Below are 22,928 nucleotides of genomic sequence, written 5' to 3'. Positions count from 1 at the left end.
GCAAAAACCCAATAAACCACATTTAAATATGATCAAAATAATTAGCCCTTTAAATGATTATAAATTATTCTTGAAACTAAGTATAACATCCCAAGTTAAACACCCAAAAATCAAACAAATATATTTAAAGCATTAAATATCAGTTTCTACATATATTCAAGTACAGTCTGCAGCTCACCAGCTCCTTCCTTTCCTTGAAACGAGCTTTCTCAGTCCTGCAGTGTCCATTTTCCAGCACCTCTCTCACACATCGTCAGCAGCTCATGTGTTAGAGAGTACCTCCAAACAATTTATTTAATCATCTCCAACTGGAGAAAACAGGCTGCTGCCACCAGGGTGGGAGACACACCCAGACCTGCACTCAGCCAGAAAGGGGCGGGGCCTGAAGCTCAACTCAACACATAACGTAAATGTATTGTACATTGAGCGGATGCTAACAGTAGACAGTATGCTCCGGTTGGCCACTTTGATCCTAAGGTAAAACACTCAAATGAAGAAAATCTGACTATCAGAAAGAACTGTCAAGTGTTTTTGTTAATTTATTCCGAGGAAATCTTGTCTCCTATACATCTGTCCTCTGTCTGCTGTCCTGATGGCAGTTTATCATGATTCTCCCACCACTTTCTCTGTGTGACCTGGCCAGCGTTGCTTGGCCAGCTCTTTATGACAGATGGCTGCTTTGGCCTGAGATTGACATCTGTATCACCCTCGGCTCCATCAGGTTGTCCTTTCCAGTGCAAAGGATGTCAAAGCCAGCCACTCTTGGTCTGATTCTCTGCTCCTAGCTATCCTGTGGCACTACCACAATTGGCTCCATATGCCAACCACATGGAGAAGTGTCACTCTCTGCTAGCTCTGGATACAGCAGCCAAGCTCCCAGGTTGCTCTCTCTCCTTCTCCTCCTGCCTTCTTCTCTTCCTGCCAGTCTCCATTTTGCCATTTCTTCCTTTACTTTCATTATTTTTCTGTCTGTGCCAGTCCAGTGGAATAATTTCCTTAAATGGCTATTAATGGACAAATGTCAGTGCTGAAGACCAGTGTAAACAGGGTGAGGCAGCAGACCGGAGAGGATATTACATCCTGTAATCACTGTTGTTGTGGGTGCTGATGTGCAGGAGGGGCGGGTTAGAAAATCAGAGGTGTGTAATAGGAATTTATTTCTGCCTGAATTAGTTCCTGTTCATTTAGAGGGCCAATGGAAAGTGAAGGTGGAAGGTCAGTAGACAGCAGTCTTGGGTCCATTAGTCCTTCTGCTGCAAGAGACAACAACAAGAATATTGAACTTAATTTCCAGCAGTGAATGTGACCCGGTTCAGGCCCCAGGCAAAGAGCTGGCTCAACATAAGCTGAAAACAAGTCAGGGATGGAGCAGGAGGAAAAGATTGCTGTGAGCTGAAGATGCTGTCTCCTTTATGGACAACTAAGCAGCATTACCTGGGATAAAGTTTTTTCTCTTGTTATCACGGTCAAAATTGGTTTTTCAACAATATTCTGTCGCCAAAAGAGTAAAAAATAGGACATTAAGATGACCAAGTAGCTGTGATACATGAATTATTGAAGAATAATCTGAAGTGGGTTGATTCTCACTTGTAACAGCATCTCATTGAACACAAGGTGACACCCAGTGCTGGGCAGAGAGTCACAGTGTGAGTCACAGTGTTTGGAGCTCAGCAGTGTGGGAACACTCACGATCAGTCTTATCTGTCTGTCATAGAAAACAGTCCCATCACCCTCTGAGAAAACTAGTGCTGTTACTGAAGCCAACACAGTACATTGGTAAATCAACACACCTATGTGTGTGTGTGTGTATGTGAAGATCTACACATTGTATTTAATCAGCATTGCTATATCAATGTGTGCAATACTGCAACTTCTTGGATGCAATATTTGGTGAGATATTATATTTTATGCATTCGTGCACTGAATGTTAATAATATCTGAGCAGTTGAATAGAACCTAACTGCCCCTGATGCCCACATCTGAGGTATAATCTTAGTAGCCGAGACTAAAGTTCACCGAGAGCGATAGGGTCATTTTGATGAAGGAAAAGAAAGAAAAGAGTTTGAAAAGTGTAGGTTGATGTTGCTATAGAAATCCTTAGCTGCAGTAACAGTTGCGTTTTATTGAGGTCGTGCAGCCCTAATAATAGTGTGATTTGTTCTTCGCAGATAAAATGTATGGCTTCTCAGATCTTTATTGATCTCTCTCTTTCGAGCACATCATAGAGTGAAGATAAAACCATGATAAAAAGGGAAATGTGTCAGAAAAGAACATTATTCTAACTTTATGGGCAACAGTGCATTATTTTTCACAAGGTAACTCATATGTTAATCTTGTGAACTTTTTTTTTTATTTCAGTTTAGATTTTATTCAGACAGATTAAAATAAGAAAATATTTTACCAGTGCTGCATCTGATTCAATTTAGCTTTAGCTTTAGATTTAGATTTAAATTAAATTTGGATTTGTAGAAGAAATTTTCTTTGGTAAATCTTGTTGTTGGAATGAGTAAGGTCAGATTTCTGTGAGATCACTTTATATCCAGTAAGTTAAACACAAAAAAATATGTTTTGTTGATTTATTTTGAAACTAAAACTATGGCATTCCTGAAAACAGCCCATATTTCATGGAGATTATTCTTAAAGGATATAAAAAGTGTAAATAAATGTGCCCAAACATATAAAACCTCACACCATAAAGGTTTTCCAAGTGGTCTAAGAGTTTTTCCTTGATATCCCTACCAGCATAGATACTTTCTATGTGGAGTTCCAACTGCAATACTTTACCTTTATGCACTTAGGGCCTGATCTTCAAAGATCCCAAATAGCGGATGCTAATTTGCATGCACTATAAATAAATTGCACGTGCAATAAATGGGGGTGTTACATGCGATTTTCAAAGATTGTGCATGCAATGGATAACAGGTGAAAATCAGATGCAGAACGCCCTATTTAAATGAGGAAGTCACGTGTTCTGCTCTGTTGCTGGAAATATGCAGAGATTGTTGAGCTGCATCATTATAAATGATCCAGTTGCTGATTTTTTCCTTCTGTTCTATTCAGCCCTTGCTTTTCTGGGTTGTTACAGTTAGTTAACTTTTGTTGTGCTACTCACTGCAGGTTTGTCATCTGCCCTGACGAGATTATATCTCTTTTCTTGCTCAACGTAACTCGCAGCAAATTGGCCAATCAACATTAACAATATAAAAGACAAATCTGTCTGTTAATTATTTTGTCTCCCTTGATCTTTTAATTATTTTCGGAGACTCACCGGATTCTGTTGTTTTTTGAGAGTACATGTTTGAAGAGTTCGGAGTTTATCATAAACAGCCAACATATTTCGATTCAATTCAATTCAAAAATACTTTATTAATCCCAAAGGGAAATTAAATGTTGTTGTCGCTCATTATGAATGTTTCGTCAAAGAGCCGTTGTAGATGCTGATGGCTGTGGACAGGAAGGATCTCCTGTAGCACTCCGTCTTACAGCAGATCTGAAGAAGCCTCTGACTGAAGACACTGTTGTTGTAGGACAGTCACATGAAGAGGATACTCAGGGTTCTCCATAATGTTCTTCATTTTATGAAGAATCCTTCTTTCCACAATGATCTCCAGAGGTTCCAGAGGAGTCCCCAGAACAGAACCAGCCTTTTTTATCAGCTTGTTGAGCTTTTTTAAGTCCCTGGCTCTGATGCTGCTTCCCCAGCAGATGATGGCAGAGGAGATCACACTCTCCACAACAGACTTATAGAAGATATGCAGCATATTGCTGCAAACACCAAAGGACCTAAGCTTCCTCAAGAAGTACAATCATCTCCTTTGTTTTAGTCACGTTCAAAATGAGATGATTGTTTCCACACCATGCCACAAAGCGGTCCACCACCTTCCTGTAATCAGCTTCTTGTCCATCTCTGATCCACCCCACGACTGCAGAATCATCTGAGTATTTCTGCAGATGACAGAAGTCTGTCTTGTACTGGAAGTCTGAGGTGTACAGAGTGAAAAGGAATGGTGAGAGTACAGTCCCCTGGGGTGCTCCTGTGCTGCTGACTACCTGGTTAGACTCACAACCCTTCAGTCTCACAAACTGTGGTCTGTTTGTCAGGTAGTCTTTGATCCAGGAGATTGTTGAGGCCTTCACCTGAGTCTTCTGGAGTTTCTGACAAAGCAAATCAGGTTGGATTGTATTAAATGTACTGGAGAAATCAAAGAACATTATCCTCACAGTGCTGCTGGCTTTGTCCAGATGACAGTGGGTTTGTTGAAGCAGGTGTATGATGGCATCTTCAACTCCTGAAGGGGGTCCTGATGGTTTACTGTTTGCTTACTCAGGTGGGCCAACAGGAGTCTCTCTAGGACCTTCATGATGTGAGATGTCAGGGCAACAGATCTATAGTCATTGAGGACTGATGGGTGAGTTTTCTTTGGTACCAGAACAAGATAGGAGGTCTTCCACAACACTGGAACCTTCATCTGAACCAGGCTAAGGTTGAAGAGGTGCTGCAGAATCCCACAGAGCTGCTCTGCACAGGCCTTCAGGACTCTAGGGCTGACATGATCTGGACCTGCAACCTTATTCCGATTCAGTCTCTCCAGTTGCATCTTCACTTGACTATTAGCAACATTAAAATTGATCATTGTAGGAGTTGGCAATCTGTATGTTATAGCTTTGCTAAGTTTAAAACAGAGCATCACATAACTGTCCTGCAAAAAAGTTCAGTCGAACTTTATGTACGTAAAAATATATAATTAATTATTGAATAATTTTACTAAATTCGTTTTGTTTGTTTTGCCAATATTTAACAATATACAACTTGTTTGATTCTTTAAATAGTTTTTTGGTGACACAAACTAATTTTTAACTGCATAAACAAAACCCTCCCCTGGCATATGTTCATATTTAAACAAACTGATCCAGCTCCGATTGCCCTGGAATGACATAACGTTACTGTCAATAATGCTGCCTTAAAATGGTGATTTTTCTCTTGCTAAGAAGTGCTTTTAGCATCCAGTTAGTAAATGAAGGATTTAATCTGCCTTATAATGTCTTTAGTTCTTTCCTATTAATTATATTATCAACATCAAAGCACAGTGGGTCTTTTGCATGATGTGCGATTACAGGCTGTGCGCGCTTTAATCAGTTATGTGCGCATTTTGCCATGATCAGGTTTGTGTGCATTCAGCCCTGACAGCAATGTTACGCTGGAATGATGTTGAATGAAGTGTTGCAAGGAGTTTTACCTTAGGAGAAATATCATGGCTTCTGTTTGTGATTGGCTCCAAATCAGACCTTAGATAATCCTACATAGAATCCCCTATTCTCATCTATTTTTTATATTTTTATATATGACAACCCAAATCTGTTGGCACATGTACAGTAGATTCTCTCTCCCTGTTGTCTGTCTATCTATGCCTCCTTTTGGCCAAAGTGACATCAGACATTTTAGCGTCCCAGTTAGCACCTGCATTTCAAACGTGCTAAATCCACATGCAAAAATTGCGCCCGCAAACAGTTTCAGACTTTGAAAATCGCTTTGCAGGTGGTAAGGAATGATATTTGCATATCCTCCTCCCATGAATTTGTGCGTTTGGATCATTGTCATATGTTTTGCATATTCATGAAGGCAGACACGCTAAAACGTTTGTGCCCAGTTTCGCTGATTTTGCACACGCAATCTGCTTACCACCTTGTTTGTAGATCAGCTTTGCTGACGCAAACAGGTTTGTGTGCGGTTTTGTACATTTAAATCTTTTGAAGATAGGCCATTAGTGTATTAATTTTTTTTTGCCAAAATTCTATCCATTCACCAAATGACCAGCACCTTGTTTTCCTGCTTTTGGACTACCTCCTGTTTTTTTTTTGTATTGGAGCCCTTTTAAACAGAGGTTAATGCTTTTAGCCATACACAGCTGTGCAAAGCCTCCATGTTGGTGACTGAATTCTGCTCAGCCTGGAGGCCTTAGGAGTGGGAAGTCTGGGAATCTGTTGGACAGCACAATGAAGTCTGACTTATGCTGATTGGAGTTAATACCACAGAGAGACATCTGGCCCACCTGTTAGAATCTCGCCGCCATGGCCCACCGAGTAAAGGAGTATTGGCTTCTCGCCGCTTTTCCCTGTTGCACGACTCGATGCACATGAAGAATTCAACATGGCCTTTTGAGGTTGTTTAGCGGCCTGGATACATAGTTCATAAAAGAAATTAAATGTACTTAGTCGAAGTGTCACACCGCTGATGTTATGTTGGGTAACAGCCATAAAATACAACAGAAAAGAGCTGGTTATTGCTTCTGCAGGCCTGAAGTAAATGTAGTTAAACCTGATTTGTTATGATCTATACATTTGCTCAGAGATAAAGCACAAAATGACATAACAGTTGACTGTCTTTGAATTGAGTTGAGCATGAATAGTCGAGTAGGCCAGCGGACAGGCTTTAGTGCAGGCAATTACCAAATTGGTTCTAAATTTTTACAGACTTCATTCTTTTCATCAACATCATTAGAGTGCTCATTTACAATGGACAGCAGGAAAGAATATTCTCTAATGCCATTAGTGATGGCAGCAGCCTTGCTTTTGATAGCTCCCTGCTTTGAAAAATGGACTGGATCCCACTCTAATGGAGTGTCGGTGTATTCACTGACAGTGTTTGTCTTTTCTGCGCTGCAAACCCTGTCATACAATGCTGTCGTTGAGGATTTTAGCAATAAAGCTGTACATGCCTTTTTTTCAGTGCAATATCTGATAAAGTACTCAACCTAAAAATAATAAACTATGATTCAAAATACAGTGATCCTAGCAAATGTGTTAATCTACCTTGAACTTTTTAGTCGTTATAGGGTAGATTTTCAATTTGATTTAGCTGTATACTTAGACTGGGCCATCCCATTGTTGCTCTGGCTGTATGTTTTGGGTTAATTGCCTAGCTCGTATTTTCCTCCGTCTATCTTCAGATCAACTCTCTCCAGCTTTCCTGTACCTACTAAAGAAAAGCATCCCCACAGCATGACCCTGCCACCATCTTGTTTCACAGTGTTAGCTTTCCTTCACACATTTCTGGATGCAGTACACAAAGTTTAATTTTGCTCTTATCACAACACCATCTTCTGCGGTACAACAGACATGCGTGTTTCAGGGCACAACTAATAGCTGTCCTGTGAGCAGATTTGTTTCTCCCGAGATTCAGATCTCTTCAACTCCTCCAGAGTATGCCACACTTTTCAGATATTTATTTGTGAAAAAATAATTGAAAACCATGTCTGATTTTCCTTCCTCTTCATAATTATGCACTACTTTTGTTGTTCTGTCACAGAAAATCATAATAAAATAAAATTAAGTTTGTGGTTGTGGGGCTAGGATAGCTTTCACAAGGCACTGTGAAGTGCTCTGAAGTCAAAATGTTTAATGCTTTTAAAGTAGCTTCAGTAATGTTTTCTGTCATGAAGTTTGGTCTGGACTACATAATGCATTTTTTAAAGGAAATGTATTTGCTGAGTGCTTGCTCACCTTTGTAATTTCTAGTGAGCTACTTTATGTGAATCAGCATCACAGTTATGAAAGTTGCTGATGTAAATTTGCTATTCAGTCCACTGATTGCTGCCTGCACAAGTAGTATCTGTTGATGGCTGGGTTTTATGTGAGCATAGCATCCAGATGAAATTGCCTGTTAAAACTCACCTAGTGAAATAAGAGATGAAGAACTCAAACACTCTTATGCTTTTTTTATATTAGGGAGAGACAGAGAAACAAACAAAACGACCCCCAACTCTGTGGCTGCACGGAAAATGCAAAAGGAAAGGAATGTTAAATTTCCTTACTTTGATGCTGGCAAGTAAATCTCAGCAGAAACAGTTCCTTTTTTATTTATCTTCACCTTATAATCATTTTGGCCATTCTAGGAAAAGCCTCTCATTTTGCAAGGGCAGCTACTGTTTTCTGTCAGCTCAGTGTGAAGAACCCCAGCCAGCCAGACCAGGAGACCAGGATGTGTGCTCACACACACACAAACTGTTGATTGAAGCATAACTGCCAATCAGTTATTGAACACGACAAATTTCTCACCCCGCGCATGAAGAACAACACACACACGTGCTTATGCACACACAGATATCTCTCCTGCCAGACCATTAAACAAGAAAGCAGCTCATTTGGCTCCCTTAATGGAAATTGCTATTTCAAAGCATTTGGAGGGAGATGTTAACCTTCTGGTATACTTGTGGCATTAAAAATGGATCAAAGCAGCTGAGCTTTGATGTCAATGGAAGATTTTATTTGGGTCGTGGCAGCAGAGAGGTGCAGGCTGTCTCCTCAGTGCCCTCTGCTGGGAGAATGTTGTATTTGGTTTCTAAATTAACATGATTGATGTGGTTTTCTCTTCTCTGTGCTGTTATTGCTTCATGTATTTGCTGAGTATTGAAAACATACTGAGATGAAAAAAGCTCAGGAGAAAACAGAAACAAAGCCAGTAAGCAGCGGGGCTTTTTTTACCTTTCACTCAGTCCATCAATCACAGGTTGTTGTGCAACATGAGAGCTGAGGGGGACTGTCTGGGGTATCATGTGTGGAATAAGGCGAGAGCGGGGACGTACCTCCGAGTGGGTGGTGGGGGGTTGAACTTTTGACCCCCAGCAGGCAGGCTAAAAACCCAGCTCCCCTCGCTTTAGAGTCTCCCCCACCGAGCTCAACGTGCGCCTGGGAACAAACACACTGTCCAAAGAGATAAATGACTGAGTGGAAGCAAGATTGCCTACCTGTTACTGTGCTGTCTCCAAGTTAAGTAAGATTGTGGGCTGCAAACAAATAGCAACCTATAAACAGTACGGGCTGTGGATCTTCTTGAGATGACGACTGTATTCATGTTAGTGCTCCTTTGTGGATGCAGCCATTGTATGCATGTGTTTGTGTTTAATGTGTATGAGCCCCCTTGAGTGAAGAAATGGGGTAAGGGAGTAAAAGGGAAAGATGCAGACACGGATAGTAAAAAAAAAAAAAAACATTAATAATTGATGACAGATACCGCCTTGCTTCTTGCGCCTGCTGTTGAGTTTTTTCAAACTAGGCGTTGAAAGCAGGGTTGTGCTATGATACCATGTAAATGCTGATTTAAAACAAAAATCTAGTGCTTTTTTTTTCTAATAATCAGCATAAAATTGTGGGCCAGCTTTTCTTGGCAAGTAATGATTTCTATTTTTTGGGGGTTGTGACCTTTTTTTTCTACAACAAATAAAATAGAAAAGAGATTCTGCAGGTTTCCTGACAAATGTCATAGTTTTGAATGTACTTTTTTCACTGCTTCATGTGCAGCACTTTGAATTTTCTTGTTCCTGAAAAATGCTATGCAAATAAACTTACCGTGCCTTGAATCCAACAGGAAATGAAAGAATTATCTGACTTTGGGTCAGTTACAACCAGTTTGTACCTACGTACTTAAACCATGCAGTATCAGTTTATTATTTGCTTTATGTAAGCATTTTCATGAATAGTCATAAAAACGCTGAAATCTTACACTTTTTAATTCAGTTGTGTGCTATCATTTGAAAACCTTGTATTACACTCAATTTCCATTTATCTTGGGTCAGATATGGAGTCACATAATCAAGTTTACCTACAGTAGACTGCGAACACATTATAGAAAATTATTTAAATCACTGGTTGTCAAATGCATACAAACAATTGGCGCCCGGTTGGTAAAACAATGCCTGGTGGTAGAGGCCACTGAAGTAACTGAAACGGTAAAGGTATGAAATGGCAATGATTTTACTTGTTGGCTAATGCGTTTATAGAGTGAAAATGCTGAGAAGTCTTAACTTTGATGTATTTAATAAGAAAAAAGTAAAATTTTCACCATTTAATCGGACAATCAAAGACCAGAACCAATCATGGGACAACTGACCGCTTCTGATCACTGGCCGATTGATGGCTGCCTCGCTCATGTGAATTCATGTGAGAAAGAAGACATCTATTCATTGTGCAGAGGAAGCCGAAAAGATCTCCTAAGGTTAATTAGTTGAATATTGACCTTCAAGTGCGAAAGAGATCCAGACTTGCTCAGTTTTTTTTGTTTTTGTTTTTTTGTCTAAGGGGGTCACAAACAAGTGGGTTAGGGCCATTCGGAGTCTCTATATACTGCCTTTAATGTATTTAGACCCCTCCTCTTGACAGCCCCATTATTTTTTCTCGGTTTGCTTCATTAAGGCTTTGTGGAAATTCTCCAGATTATGTGGAGAGTCTCTTTTGATTATACTATAAACAAACAGATGATTTGGTTGAGATCTTCCAAGTTTTTTGCTTTGCTGTTGCTGTGGTGCTCAGACCCCTCCGCCTTCCCTTCTTTGATAAGACTTGAGTATACTACACCCAAAATCCTTTATACCCACTTGTTTTTTTCTTATTCTCTCACTCAACTTCAACTCCAATACCTCCCCTCCCCTCTGCCTTTGTTAAAGACAGTGCCTCATCCACTCCCCCTTCTCTTTCTCTCTCTCTCTCTCTCTCTCTCATGCACTGTCTCTCTTGCTCTCTCATTATGCGCTCATCCATTCCGTTGGCTGGGGGCTGAGATGCGAGCGCTCTGCTCTTGAAGAGAGTGTTTGGGAACTACAGCGACATGTCACTGCTGTTTTCTCCACAAAAAGAGAAAAAAAGCTCGACCAAAGTGTCTGGATTGTTTTTTCCTTCTTCCAGGTCTCCTCCTCCCTCCTCGTTACATTGCAGTCTGTCTCCTTGTGTTCGCTGACTTCTCTCATTCATTCATTCACTCCTCACTGCTCCGGCTGGCTGGCTGAGCGTGCTGACACTGGGACCACTACCTGCTGCCTTTGGGATTTAAGTGCGCTACGAGAACCTGCTGCCTAATTTATTGTTATTGCAGCCAGTAAACGGTGGATGCACCACATAGTATCCTTGGAACCCTGGATTAACTGGACTAAATCATCAGACATGATGAGGAGCGAAATGTTGGATACCTGAGTATGAGGGAGTTTTTTTTTCCTTGTCAGAACAAACAGAAAATTGAGGATTTAGAATTTTCTTGACCAACCTGAAAACTGAATCAAACTAAATATTTGTCTTTCTCTGAGTTTCTTCAGTCTTTGAGCTTGGCTGCACATCTGTAGCTTTGGACCTTCAGGTTTAGTGCAGCTTTGTGACTCTAACTTTTCCTTCCTCAGTGACACTTCCTCTGACCTGCTTTCGGCCCCAGCGGCCCGGTAGGTATAGAGGGGAAGGGGGCATCGACTTACCCCCTTCATGAGACCTGCTTGAAATAAAAGGGCACTGAACCATAGAGTAGTGACAGACGGGTTGGAAAAACAAGCCTTCTCTTTGCTCCTGGGAGCATGTGGTTTATCACAAGGCATTCAGATGCTTTCCAGCCAACCTCCTAATTAGCAGATACAAATTTGCTCTGGTTAGGATGTCAGGATTGGAGTTTTTTTTTGTCTCACTATAAACCAAAGAAGCCAGTCCTTTGGATACAAAGAGTTGTTTTTAAGTTAGAAGAGGAGGATCGAGCCACATCCACAGGAAACTTGGAGAACCACCACCGCCTTGAGAAATACTTTTGACCCATGCTTTCAGCACACAACGAATCTTGTTTTGGTCTGGAAAGCTTTTAAAAGAGGGGAGTCGTAGGAGCCGGCGTCCCCTGGTCTCTTTCACAATCGACTAACTGCAAGTCAGGGTCACTGGGAGGAAAAGAGCAGGCTCTTTATGTGGATTTACTATCGACTTGCCATGGAAGGGTTCCATGTGGATATCTGACAATCCCAAACACCTACATCCTAACACACACATTTCTAGCTTTTAGATCCATGCCAAAAGCTCTATAACACAAACTGCAAAGCACATTATCACCACCCACTTAAATCTGTACACGTCTGCACTGTAAGTATATACCACATTGTGAAACGCACACACATAGTTGCACATTAAAGTCCCATTAGATCATCCTTTAGCCGACGGGGATAGAGGAATGGAGGTCATTCGGACAGGTGGGGGGTTGTAGGAGTCCAGCATCCCCGCTCCCCCTGTCTGTCCTTTTCCCCCAAATGGATGTTATCTGTGAAAAATGTGGCACTCGCAAACCGCTGAAAGCTTTCTGCTGCGATTCTCTGACAGAAACAGTCACCGGGTCTCTGTGACGGTGCACAGCTGGAACCACAGCTGAGACTGCGTCCATTACTCACCTTTTTTTTTGGGAGTGGGGGAGTTTTGTTTTCATTATCTTCACTGTCAGCCCTCACCACACCGCCATCATTTTTTCCAACGGGTCCCTGGGCGCCCCTCGGCGCGCTCCTCGGCCCGTCGTCTCCTCCACCCTGGAGGGGAGGGGGTCGCTGGAGTGGAGCATGAGCGGGTGTCACTATCCCTCGTCGCCTGCGCCGGAGCGAGAGCGCAGGTACCAGCACAAAGTGTCGCTGGTGGTGCGCTATTTTATGATCCCCTGCAACGTCTGCCTGATCCTGCTGGCCACGTCCACTCTGGGCTTCGCTGTGCTGCTGTTCCTCAATAACTGTACGTTTGTTCACCTGAAGCACACACTTTCAACTTTCTGAACTTCACTGTGTTGTTTTCCTCTGCTTTTTAAACCATTATAATAGTTTATCTATCTGGAAATCTAATGTCATAACATTCAGAAACATTTTGTTTTCTCTTGGTTCATGCGACACGGTTTTTGCATTGAATGTCCTTGTTGAGGTCCTTGAAGTAGGAACATCAGAACATTTAAAGTCAAAGGCCCCACTTTCCTTGACTTTGGCTTCTCAGACTGCTTTTTATCTTGGCCCAAAAGCCCTGGCATTTAGTTTGAATTGTGCGATTAAGTATTTCATACTGAATAAAAGCCTTTGGTGGCTGAAAAAAGTTATCTGTTGGTTGAGAAACCTCGATCATTTCTCTCATGTCCTTTGACTACAAAAAATGTCTCTAATGTATAATAACATAGCAGTGGCTCAGTAGTTACTAGCGAACATTTTGTAGGAGAGCATTCTGTCAAAGAATTCTGAATATAAAGTTAATTGAGTTAATTTCTCTTTACTTAAGCCCTAAACATAGGAATCACTGATACATCATAGTTCCTGTAGTCATGTTTTCAATGCCATAGTTTTGAGAGTTTTTTACTGTTGTGAATGAATATTATTAATCTGTCAAATCATGTAGATTCAGCAGTTTGTTACAAGCCCCTAAGCTACATTTGTTTTTCAATATTTACACAAAAAGTAATGCACTGCAAGGAGTTTTGCTCTGCATTTGCTCTCCTTTTACACAAATCTGTTACACTACTGCAAGTTAAAACTGTGCAAAAGGTGAAATCTTCTCAACCCTCCAAAGTGGGGCTATTACTTATGCAAGACTTGCACCTTCTAATCACCAGCAGATTACATTAGGTAACTGAATTTGATCAGTAAGTACCGCTGTGATGATGTTAGAAATGGTGCTTTATGTGGGTTAAAGTGCTATTGTAGTTACAGTTCTTTAGAGATATGCTGCAGTGTTTTTCTGTTGCCATTCTCTGTCAATTGGTATGAGTGGTTTAGGGTTTTCACAGTAAAATAACCTTAAGTAACAATACTGTGGCATGAAGGTCTTAAAATAGATATAAAGAAAAATCTATTATGTAATGTAATTGCTTTTATTTAAAGCAGAAAAGCAACAAACTCTGATATAAATAAATATAAGTTATTAAAGCGATAGAGATGCAAAGAGTTTGATAACCAGTTTACGGCTTTAGCATCTTATATTAGCCTGCTCTCCCATAAGAGACAGTGATTGAAAGCTCAAAAGAGTTAGGCTTATGTTCTACTAAAGTCATCTTCAGGTTCTTCTGAAACTTTACCAGTTTGACAAACATCCCAAGTCGGGAACAAATTGACGTCCTCAGCAACACAAAGGCTGGTCATTTTGCTACATCATATCAAAATGACCAGCACCTGCCAAAGTTTAGCTCCCTGCAGACTGAAAAGCCGACCTGTCTCCGTAGAAAATCAAATCAACCCAGAACGATCCCTGACATCTTGTTAAAAATAATGTATTAAGCAAGTATGACATAAGGGACAATTTCACTGGTTTTTAAACCAATCTTTGTTGCCAAACAAACTTGTTAGATTTCATACACTCAGTTAAAGGAAGCCAATTTTCACCTCTCATATGTTAGGGTGAGCTGATAAAATGTTTGCTGGACAAATTGATGAGCTGAAAGGAGCTCTATCAAGCTGCCAAGAGCCCTTTCCATGTGGCTGCAAGGACAGCTGCATGGTGGTAACGCCGGCAGAAGAGATGCGTGTGTGTATGTTTAGTAGGAAGAATGTTAAGAGTCATGCAACCTCAACTCTGCAAATTCTGTTGTCAACATGGGATGAGGCATGTCCATGCATACATAGATAATTTGTAGCCCCCCCTTTAAATTTGCCTGCCATTGAAGCCCACCGCTTAGACACACACTCACTTCATCATTCTGCTCAACCATTCATCAGCCGCAGCAAAGGGGAAGGTGGCACGCATGCAAAAAGATAAATATGCACACACAACTCTTCTTGCACGTGGGTAAATGTCACAGCCAGACACTTATTGATTTGCTGGAGATATTGGGTGAATGATGGCCATGTTGTGACATTCACACAGGCCCGGGAACCCACGCAGGCTTTGCCAGATGTAAAGGGAGATGGAAGTGGCTGATATGTTTATGGAAAACCCTTATCTTGTCCTTTCGTTATGGAAATGTGAAGAAATCGTTTAGCTTTGCCCAGCATCTTGGTTCACTTTGAACTACACCTTCTCCTTTCTGAATCATCTCGCATGACAGTACATCTCTATCTGTTTCTGTTTTGTTTGTGCATATTTAGACATGCTTACAAAAGCTAGAGAGGAAAGTACCGCCCGTTGATGCTCCTTTATCCTTCCTCCTGCACATCTGCTCATGCCATTTTCTTTTTCCCCGCATTTTGTACGTATTCTTGAATCCCCCTCCCTCACTAGATGGAAATCATTTACTGTCTTGACTGACTGCAAAACAGCTTCAGCAGACGATTCATTATTCACCTCTATCACCAACCTTGCCTCTCTGCTCCAGTATCTTCATTTTTTCTTTTCCCTCGCTCTCTCTCCCTCACACAAACACCCCCTCCCTCTCGAAGCCCTGACCGTTGACTAGCAATTTTAAGGAAGCCCAAATTTAAAACTCAGCTGTGTCTCGCTTAGGGAATGGCTAGCACAGAAGTCCTGGGAACGGTTTCAGCTCCGTGCTTGACGGAGGTTGTGGTGTGTGGTGTGGAGGCCCGAAAAAAAGAATGTTACAGCGAAGTAATTGAAGTGATGTGTTGCATCTTCCTCATTATCCCTCACACAGTGTAGAAACATAGAAGAGGCGTCTGGGTGGCTGCTCAAACTTTGTTACACGTGTGTGTTGGTGTGTTTGTTCAGCTCAGGCAGCTCTGACAACTCACTGGGGCTTTGCTCAGTGACTCAGACAGCCGGATGGACTGCCAGGGTGCAGATGGCAGTTCAGCTGGGTCGTGCTTGCCGCTCTGGTTCCCTGGTATGCTTCAAACCGGTGTGCGGTATCGTGATGGTTTCTGCAGAAATCTCCATGGAAGTGCGTCCATTTGTTGAAAATTCCCTGCATCTTGGGGCAGATATGTTGGATTTATATTTTCTTGTATATCAGTTAGGGGTGTCATTAGATATCACAATATAAAAGCACCACAGTATTTTTCAAAAATGCAAAGTTGGTCTTGCAAAGCATTATTGAGTTGATTTCTGCATGTGACTTTGACTGGGGAACAAAAAGCCATTGAATACCTCTCCTTGTCCTTGTAGACTAGCAGCAAATTCATGTTCAAACTGTTTTTGGCTCAGTTAAACCACATTGTTCCTCTCTGAGATATAGAATTTTCATTCCAGCCTTATAGGGGCTGGTAATTGAGAGGAGGAGGAGAAGAAGAAGAAAATAATAATAGAAAAGAATAAGGACAAATAAAGTGATTTCATACCTCAGTCTTAATGTAATTTTTGTGTTCTTATTGTCCCTGAGATTAATAATCCAAATGGGGCAAACTCTAGATCTCCCTTCTTCTGCTCACTGTGTATTTGGCACTACCCTTAGAGTGGGAGTTGTATTGTCACTGAAGGTTCTACCGGACTCTGTTGGATGGGTACAGATGAAACATTAACTTCACACAGCCTTCGCAGTTGAGCATACAGTGGAGCAGACTAGGAGGTGTTAGGTCTAAGTGTAAGCTAATATTATGGGCCCTGGATATGAAGGCGCATGCTTTAAGCCTGACATCCTTGTGTATATTTGAGACCCCTATTTTGATGTAAGAAAGCAAGTAGTTCTTGAGTTGTTGTTATTGTGTTGAGACAGTTAGCTAATAAAGACTACCATGGACTAGAAGACATCACTCGGTTACACAAGCTTTAAAGAAGTGCCCACCACTTTTAAATACGCAGCAGCGTTATCTGTACATTCAGAAAACAATATTGGTCACAGAGGGACATACAAACGGTTTGTAAGTCCTACGAGAATAGGCTAGAACTGACTAAACAATAGCTGTTAACAATGCTAAAGTTGGCTGCTGCTTCTGAGCTTTCTTTCAGCGCTAAGCTTAAAGGGTTTGTTTGAATGTTTTAAAATGAGGTTCTGTGAAATTAATATAATAATAATATTTCCCTTATCTGTAACAGAAAGGTGTCATATCACCAAGAGTTTGCTAAACAGTAAAAAAAAAAAACAAATCCTCAGAAAACTGGATGCTGGCTAGCAGACAGTTTAATCTGACTTCAACGATTTACAACAACTGAAATTGAAAATGTTCATACCATTGGGATAGAGCGCTATGTTAGAGGATAATAGTCTACAATTTTATAACCATCTATTATGTTTGGTGCTGTTTTATTCAACCAGTCAACTTTTCTGTGTGTGCCAGTCCACCTCATCAACTTTGCCTCATGGCCTTTAGTTATCCTGACACCCTCATGGTCAGCTGATCCATCAAGTCAGCTGGTGAGGCAGATTAATACACCTTGACTAGCTTCCACCACTCTGAGGATTTATTAACCTTTCCAACAAGCACAGGGTGACATGACATGTTTCTACTACTATTATAACCAATAATGTCTAGATAACACAGAACCAGACTTCAAAAGTCCAAACTAATCCCCGAAGAGCAATTTCACAGATAGGTAATGCGTTTGTTGTTTTTTCAACCCTGTTTTTTAATTTCGTACGTAAGTTGATAATATAATAGCTCTCTAAAAATGTGAAACAGACACATCCAGACAAAAAAAGAGACAATAACAAATGTTGCTAAGAAACGAAAGATCAAACAATAATAAATGTAAATAGAATAAAAAAACTAGTAACTTACTCAGTTGTAAGCCATGGAATTTTTTTTATTCTAAAATATTTAAACTGATGCATCTCGAACTTAGTTATTCTACACTGGATATAGGTATTTTGGGATTAGAGCCTGTTTAGATATAGACAAGCTACAGTATACTACAATTTAGACTACTGGACTGCTGCACGGCACACTGGGTCATGTCCTCAATACAGCTGTCCTGGGTTTAACTCCGGCCGAGTCCATTTACTGTATATATTCCCCTTATCTCTGTTCATCCTTTCCTGTCTGCAGACCTGTCAAATAAAAGCTGCTAGAGCCACAAAAAAACAAACAAACCAAAGACCTTACTGTTATGATTTGCAAATCCACATCAGTTTGTCAAAAAGAACAAAAGTGGGATAAACAATATTTCCCCTAAATACTGCTAAAATCTTTATTCTGGTGAACTCATTATGATGTATTGGCTTGTGAGCTGATTATTTTACATCCCTACATCAATTTCTTTCTGGAGTGAAATAACTTCTTGCATAGTTTTCTCTGATGTTGCTGTCATTATATCTACAGCTTGTGCGCACGTAATTATGACGCTTGATGTTTCCTATTTGCTGCTAAAATTATGAGTTCTTAATCAGTTATTACATCCGCAGCATTATAATCCACTGTAATTTATACAAACCGTTCCTGCTTACTACCTCTCAAATGAGAACATCGGCTGCCTAATACCAGAAATTACACAGTTTAGTTATTCAGATTGTATGAGAATATAACATTTCCTTGGGCTGTGGGAAAATGTTTTTTCCTATACATTTGACCCTATAATTATAATCATTCAGTGTAACAGCAGTAAAGAAGTGGATGTTTTCTGTTTTTACTCAGTTTTGTCATTTGCAAATTTCCCTGATTTATTTCCATTTCATGCCGTGTAAAGGAATGATAGCCCACCTAATTTTCTCACACATAAAGTGACCGAGTTGTTGAATCTGCGAAGGACTCGGGTTACACGAGGCCTTCCAGCCGAGTGTTTCTCAGCCATTTGACACTACAGGTCTTGTTTTTTACCACTCCTACACATTAATGAGCCGTATGTCATTGTCTGCTGGTTCGCAGACGAGGAGAGCAGCATGATGTCATTTGATATATTACTGGGGGAAAGGTTTCAGATTTATTCCACATGTAACTGCAGGTGGGGTGGGTGGTGGGGTAGGAACTGGGTGTCTATTCTTTCAAACATCAAGAAAAAAACTCCCTCTGTTCCCAAATCCACGTTGTACTCTTCCACTCTCCGAAGTCATGCCGTATGGTTGGGAATGATTAGGGCGTAGAAGAAACGACTGTCACAACACAGTGATGATGCTGATATCGCTGAAATGCACTCCTGTCCGATTAGCTCAGCTTGATCCCTGCAGGGCCCAGTCACACTGTTCCAGGTTGTGTTAGATAGAAAAGCACAAAGACAGAATGTGTTCTCTTTTTTTATTTTTTTTATTTTTTGAAGCAACTCAATTACTCAGCTTTAACCCATGGAAAGCTCCAGGATTTCCCCCAAACTAAATTGTCTTTGTCTTTCTTTTTGTATCTCTTTCAGACAAACCATCTCACTTCACCCCAGCCCAGCCTCCTGATGGTAAGTCCTCTGCGGTTTCTGTCTCTGCTCCCCTTCTCCGCCCATTGGGTTTCTTGGGTTTTGCCTTTCGAGTAACAACCTCAGACAGCAGATCCCTGCTTTTGAAGTGGGCAGCCGTCTGTGCTTTTTAGCAGATTTAGCTGCCCTGCTTTTTGTTTCTGTGCCGTTGGTTTGGCAGCCGCATGGCCAGGTCCGCTCAGGCCCCTTTGATATGCGGAGGATCTTTTGATGACTTGATTTGATCTTCTCGGCACAGCTAGTTGGAATGATGTTCGGCGTCTGTTACCACTGCCGCTTTCACATCTTTCTGATAGGTTGTAATCAGATAATGCACCTTCCTTTCTCTGTGAATATCCCAACGTCACTTCAGGCAGCTGAAGAAATTGTAGGCTAAGGGCAGGAAGCAGCACTATTGCCTAATCTAGTTATCTGTATGTTCTCTTCCCAGGCAATGGTAATAAATCTTTTGCTGCGGTTCTTCATTGCTTCAGTTTTGTTTTGGGCCAGAAACACGAGCAGTTATTTTAACAAAAAAGCAACAGCCTATTTAAAAAAACTGCAAGTCTTGTAGAACTTTAATTGGAGGAAAACAGCTGGTTATCAAGCTGCTATCATGAATATTTATCAGCGGTAATACAGTGATACAGTGTGTTGTAGTTTGGGTTGGGCTTTTCTAGACCGATTAAAATGCCAGGGATGGCTTCCTACTAGTTTTAAAGGTGTTGCATCCTTTTGTGTTGCGTACTGGGGTGTAGAGAGAGAAAACATGTGTAGCAAAGGCTTGTAATGATCCCCAAACCACTGACGCCAGGGACAAAAGACCACAGTGTGGACCCTCCGAACCTGTTTCTCATAATTGTGCAGTTACTCCACTTCCCAGAGGGGAAAAAACAAACAAAAACAAAAAAGCAGTTGGTTAAAGATGGGACCTTAAATGAATCAGATTAGAAATTGTTGATGACGAAAGAAATTGTCTGCTAGGGATAATTGACTGTTCTCCCTTCACAAGAAACTGGGGATCCAACTCCAGCACAATCTAAAGCATCCATTTGTGTTTTTTGTTTTTGTTTTTAATGACAGATGCAATTGTCTTGATAAATGGTTATATGTCACAGAGAGGTTTCAGTTGGTCTGTTTTTGAAGCAAATACTGCCCTAAAATGTGGCTCTCCCCTTGAAACATACAGCCAGTACTCAGCATAGTGAACCATCCCACTCCTGCCTTCCATTAAATTTCCCCCCAACAAAACAAATGAGGCCCTGCCTATTGATTGAGCCACTCATTTCCCATGTATTAAAGTTTTTGCTTGCTGAAGGGCACAGTTTGTTTCTGCACTAGTCAACCGTTTAAAAGCTGCTCCTGGCACTTAATTACATTTCCAATAGTTCCGTAGGCTTCCCACTAGCAGCCTACGCAGTTCTAATATGCCAAGGAAAACAAAAAGCAAAGTCTCCAATCAGCGGGGTAAGCCTGCCCTGTGGGACCCAGTTTCTCTGGGTCATTTAACGCTGAGGAGATTAGTGAGGCAATTAGAGTTGGCCCAAATATGGTAGCGGGCCACTTTTCCACTCTGTTTTTGAACGTATAGTTTTAGAGGTAGTTGAGGCGTTATTGTGAAGATGTTTGTGACAAGCAAAGTAGTAATGAAACTGAGCCATTATTCAAATTGGCTTCAAAGAGCACAGAGCTTGTTCCACTGAACTTGTCCTCAGAGCCAAGGACGCTCCACTCCGGAGTACTTAATTACAGGAAATCACAGGCAAAATACCAAGGAGCTGGCATTTTTAAACAGCCTAGTTTGTCTCTAAAATGCCGTTGATGAGATGTCCTTATTAGCACACGGAGATTCTGCAGAGTGTCGAGGAATTGTTCTGCTAACACAGAGAAGGAGCATCTGGGGACTTGCTGGGAAAATATGCAGGTTTTGCACAACATAAAGCAAAGCACTTTGATGATATGTATTCTGTGTGCCACCCACAAATAGCTGACGAATCTTCTCCAATGAATGGCCTATAATCACCAGTCCAAAAAGTGACAAAAATTATAAAGCAGCCTTTAATTAGCTTCTTTATTTGAAAGCTCAAAGGAGCAGTTGCTTAGCTCAGGCCATAGTCATTATTGCCTGTCGTCTCCTGATAATAAGACAGTTGTTGCGTGTTTAGCCAAAGCTGGAAAGCTCATAGAATTTGCAGCTTGAGGGATTAATATTGGACTTTGGAAATAGGGCTTGGCTGAGAGAAACGCTTGATAACATGCCTCAAGCTGTTAATGTCCGGATTTAGAAAAACACGGACAGTACCTCCCCTCTGGTCAAGGACGCGGGACAGGAGTAAAGCTGTGATAGCAATCTATTACAGGTTAATGTCAAGCTCAAGACGGGTTGTTGATTTCAGGCAAAAATAGTTGTAACTGAACAAAATAGATTTACTTCTCTGTCTCAGAGTGCTCAGTTGAAAAGGAGAGTCACTGAAGATGGGTCCCTAGAGGTAGGGCTTTCATTTCATCCAATTTCAGCCTGAGGTGAGTGACTAAACAAAGACCAATCAGGATTCAATATAGGCCAGAGACTGGAAAGAAAGAAGGTGTGATAGAAGAGTGGGGCCTTAGATAGTTCATAGGTCTCTTGTGACTGTCACCATCTTCAGCACCACTTGCCAAACAAGAACCCATTTGCTAGGAAGCTTTCAATTTCACATTCATCACTGACAGGTCTCTCCAGAGGACGCTCCTCACTGACAGTCAAAATAAACTCCCTGACTGAAATGTGATTTGATCTTAGATGGTGGGATGCCTATGAAAAGAGTGCAGGTGGGCTCACTTGCATTTGAAAAACATTACCAAGAACCAACAAAACCTCTGGGAGAATACAGAAACTAAGTACATCATCCCCATTACCTCCTTCAGATTGGCTCAAAACATTCTGTCCCCATCATTTATGCTGCTGAAGCCTTTTCCCTGTGTTCTTGACAGTAAGCCTGTCGCGCAAAGAGGCAGAATTAATTATGACTCCTTGGGCTATCTTAATTAAATCTTTTCACATCATAGATTTCACACAACAGAGTAAAATTATCTACCTCATCTTTCAGCCGGGGTGGGGGTACCGGGAGAGAATGTCTTACATCAAGATATCAAAAGTATGGCTGAAAAGTTGCCTTAGGATTATGATCATGTGTTGTGGGTCCAGTTTAAACAAAGATTAGCTTGGTAGCCCAGTTTTATAAAGAGTGGTGGAATAATTAGGTAGACTTAACTTTATCATGAAAAGTACACAAACTTCCAAAATACAGAGCTGTATCTGAATGGGTATGTTTTGTTAAGGTAATGTTATGGTAAAGTAAGTCTTACGGGCATCACTTTAAAAAAAGGAGCAAATTTAACCATTTCCCAAAAAGTAAAAAAAAAAAAAAAAAACAATTTAGGCGAGCTGTTCGAATGCTAAGGTTGGTTGTCTCTGCATTGTGGTTGAAACAATACGCAGCTTAATTCACTGCCAACAGTTCAATGCATTTGTTACATTCAGGCCAATTCTTTTGCTGCTCTTTGCTCTTTGAAGAAACCTTTATAATATGACCTGATCAACCCCTCAGGAACTTAGCAGTGAGAAGAAAAAGTTTTTTTTTCATGATATAATGTAAAATAATTAACCTTTGAAAAGGTTTGCCTATAAAATGGGAATGCGGAAACTTTCTGAGATACCACTACGGCTGTAAATAAAAACTAGTCTCACAGTTACAATAATAAGTACACTGCCTGGCCAAAAAAAAGTTGCCACCAAAAAAAAAAAGGTCACTCTTTCATATATAACTGACTGATGACTAACAGCAATATATAAGGAGGGAGAAGCAAAATTTATGAACCATATGATGTGAACAACTCTAAAATGTCTCTGGCATGTAAATATTGTAAATGCAGGAGTTTTTAAAACCAACGTATCCTTTAAAACAGAAAACTGGTCCATGCCTAAATCTTAG

The 22,928-nt window shown here is 40.9% G+C and overlaps 1 protein-coding gene across 9 annotated transcripts in view; it reads left to right on the top strand.

The window, feature by feature from the left end:
- Nucleotides 1-22,928, top strand: part of agrn (agrin) — a 414,019-nt gene that overhangs the window by 142,396 nt on the left and 248,695 nt on the right. For 7 of the 9 annotated variants that reach the window (XM_047373566.1, XM_047373582.1, XM_047373574.1 and 4 more), the window contains one exon: nt 18,919-18,957. In XM_047373566.1, coding sequence (XP_047229522.1) covers nt 18,919-18,957 — 39 coding nt within the window. Of the gene's footprint in view, nt 1-12,200; nt 12,508-18,918; nt 18,958-22,928 lie in introns of those variants that run through there. The other 2 variants (XM_047373628.1, XM_047373604.1) reach the window with 1 other exon arrangement.

The sequence above is a fragment of the Girardinichthys multiradiatus genome, chromosome 1 (genome assembly GCF_021462225.1).
Source record: "Girardinichthys multiradiatus isolate DD_20200921_A chromosome 1, DD_fGirMul_XY1, whole genome shotgun sequence".
Classification (NCBI taxonomy): Eukaryota; Metazoa; Chordata; class Actinopteri; order Cyprinodontiformes; family Goodeidae; genus Girardinichthys; species Girardinichthys multiradiatus.
Note: the sequence above shows the minus strand (reverse complement) of the source record. Positions and strands in the feature narration are given on the sequence as shown.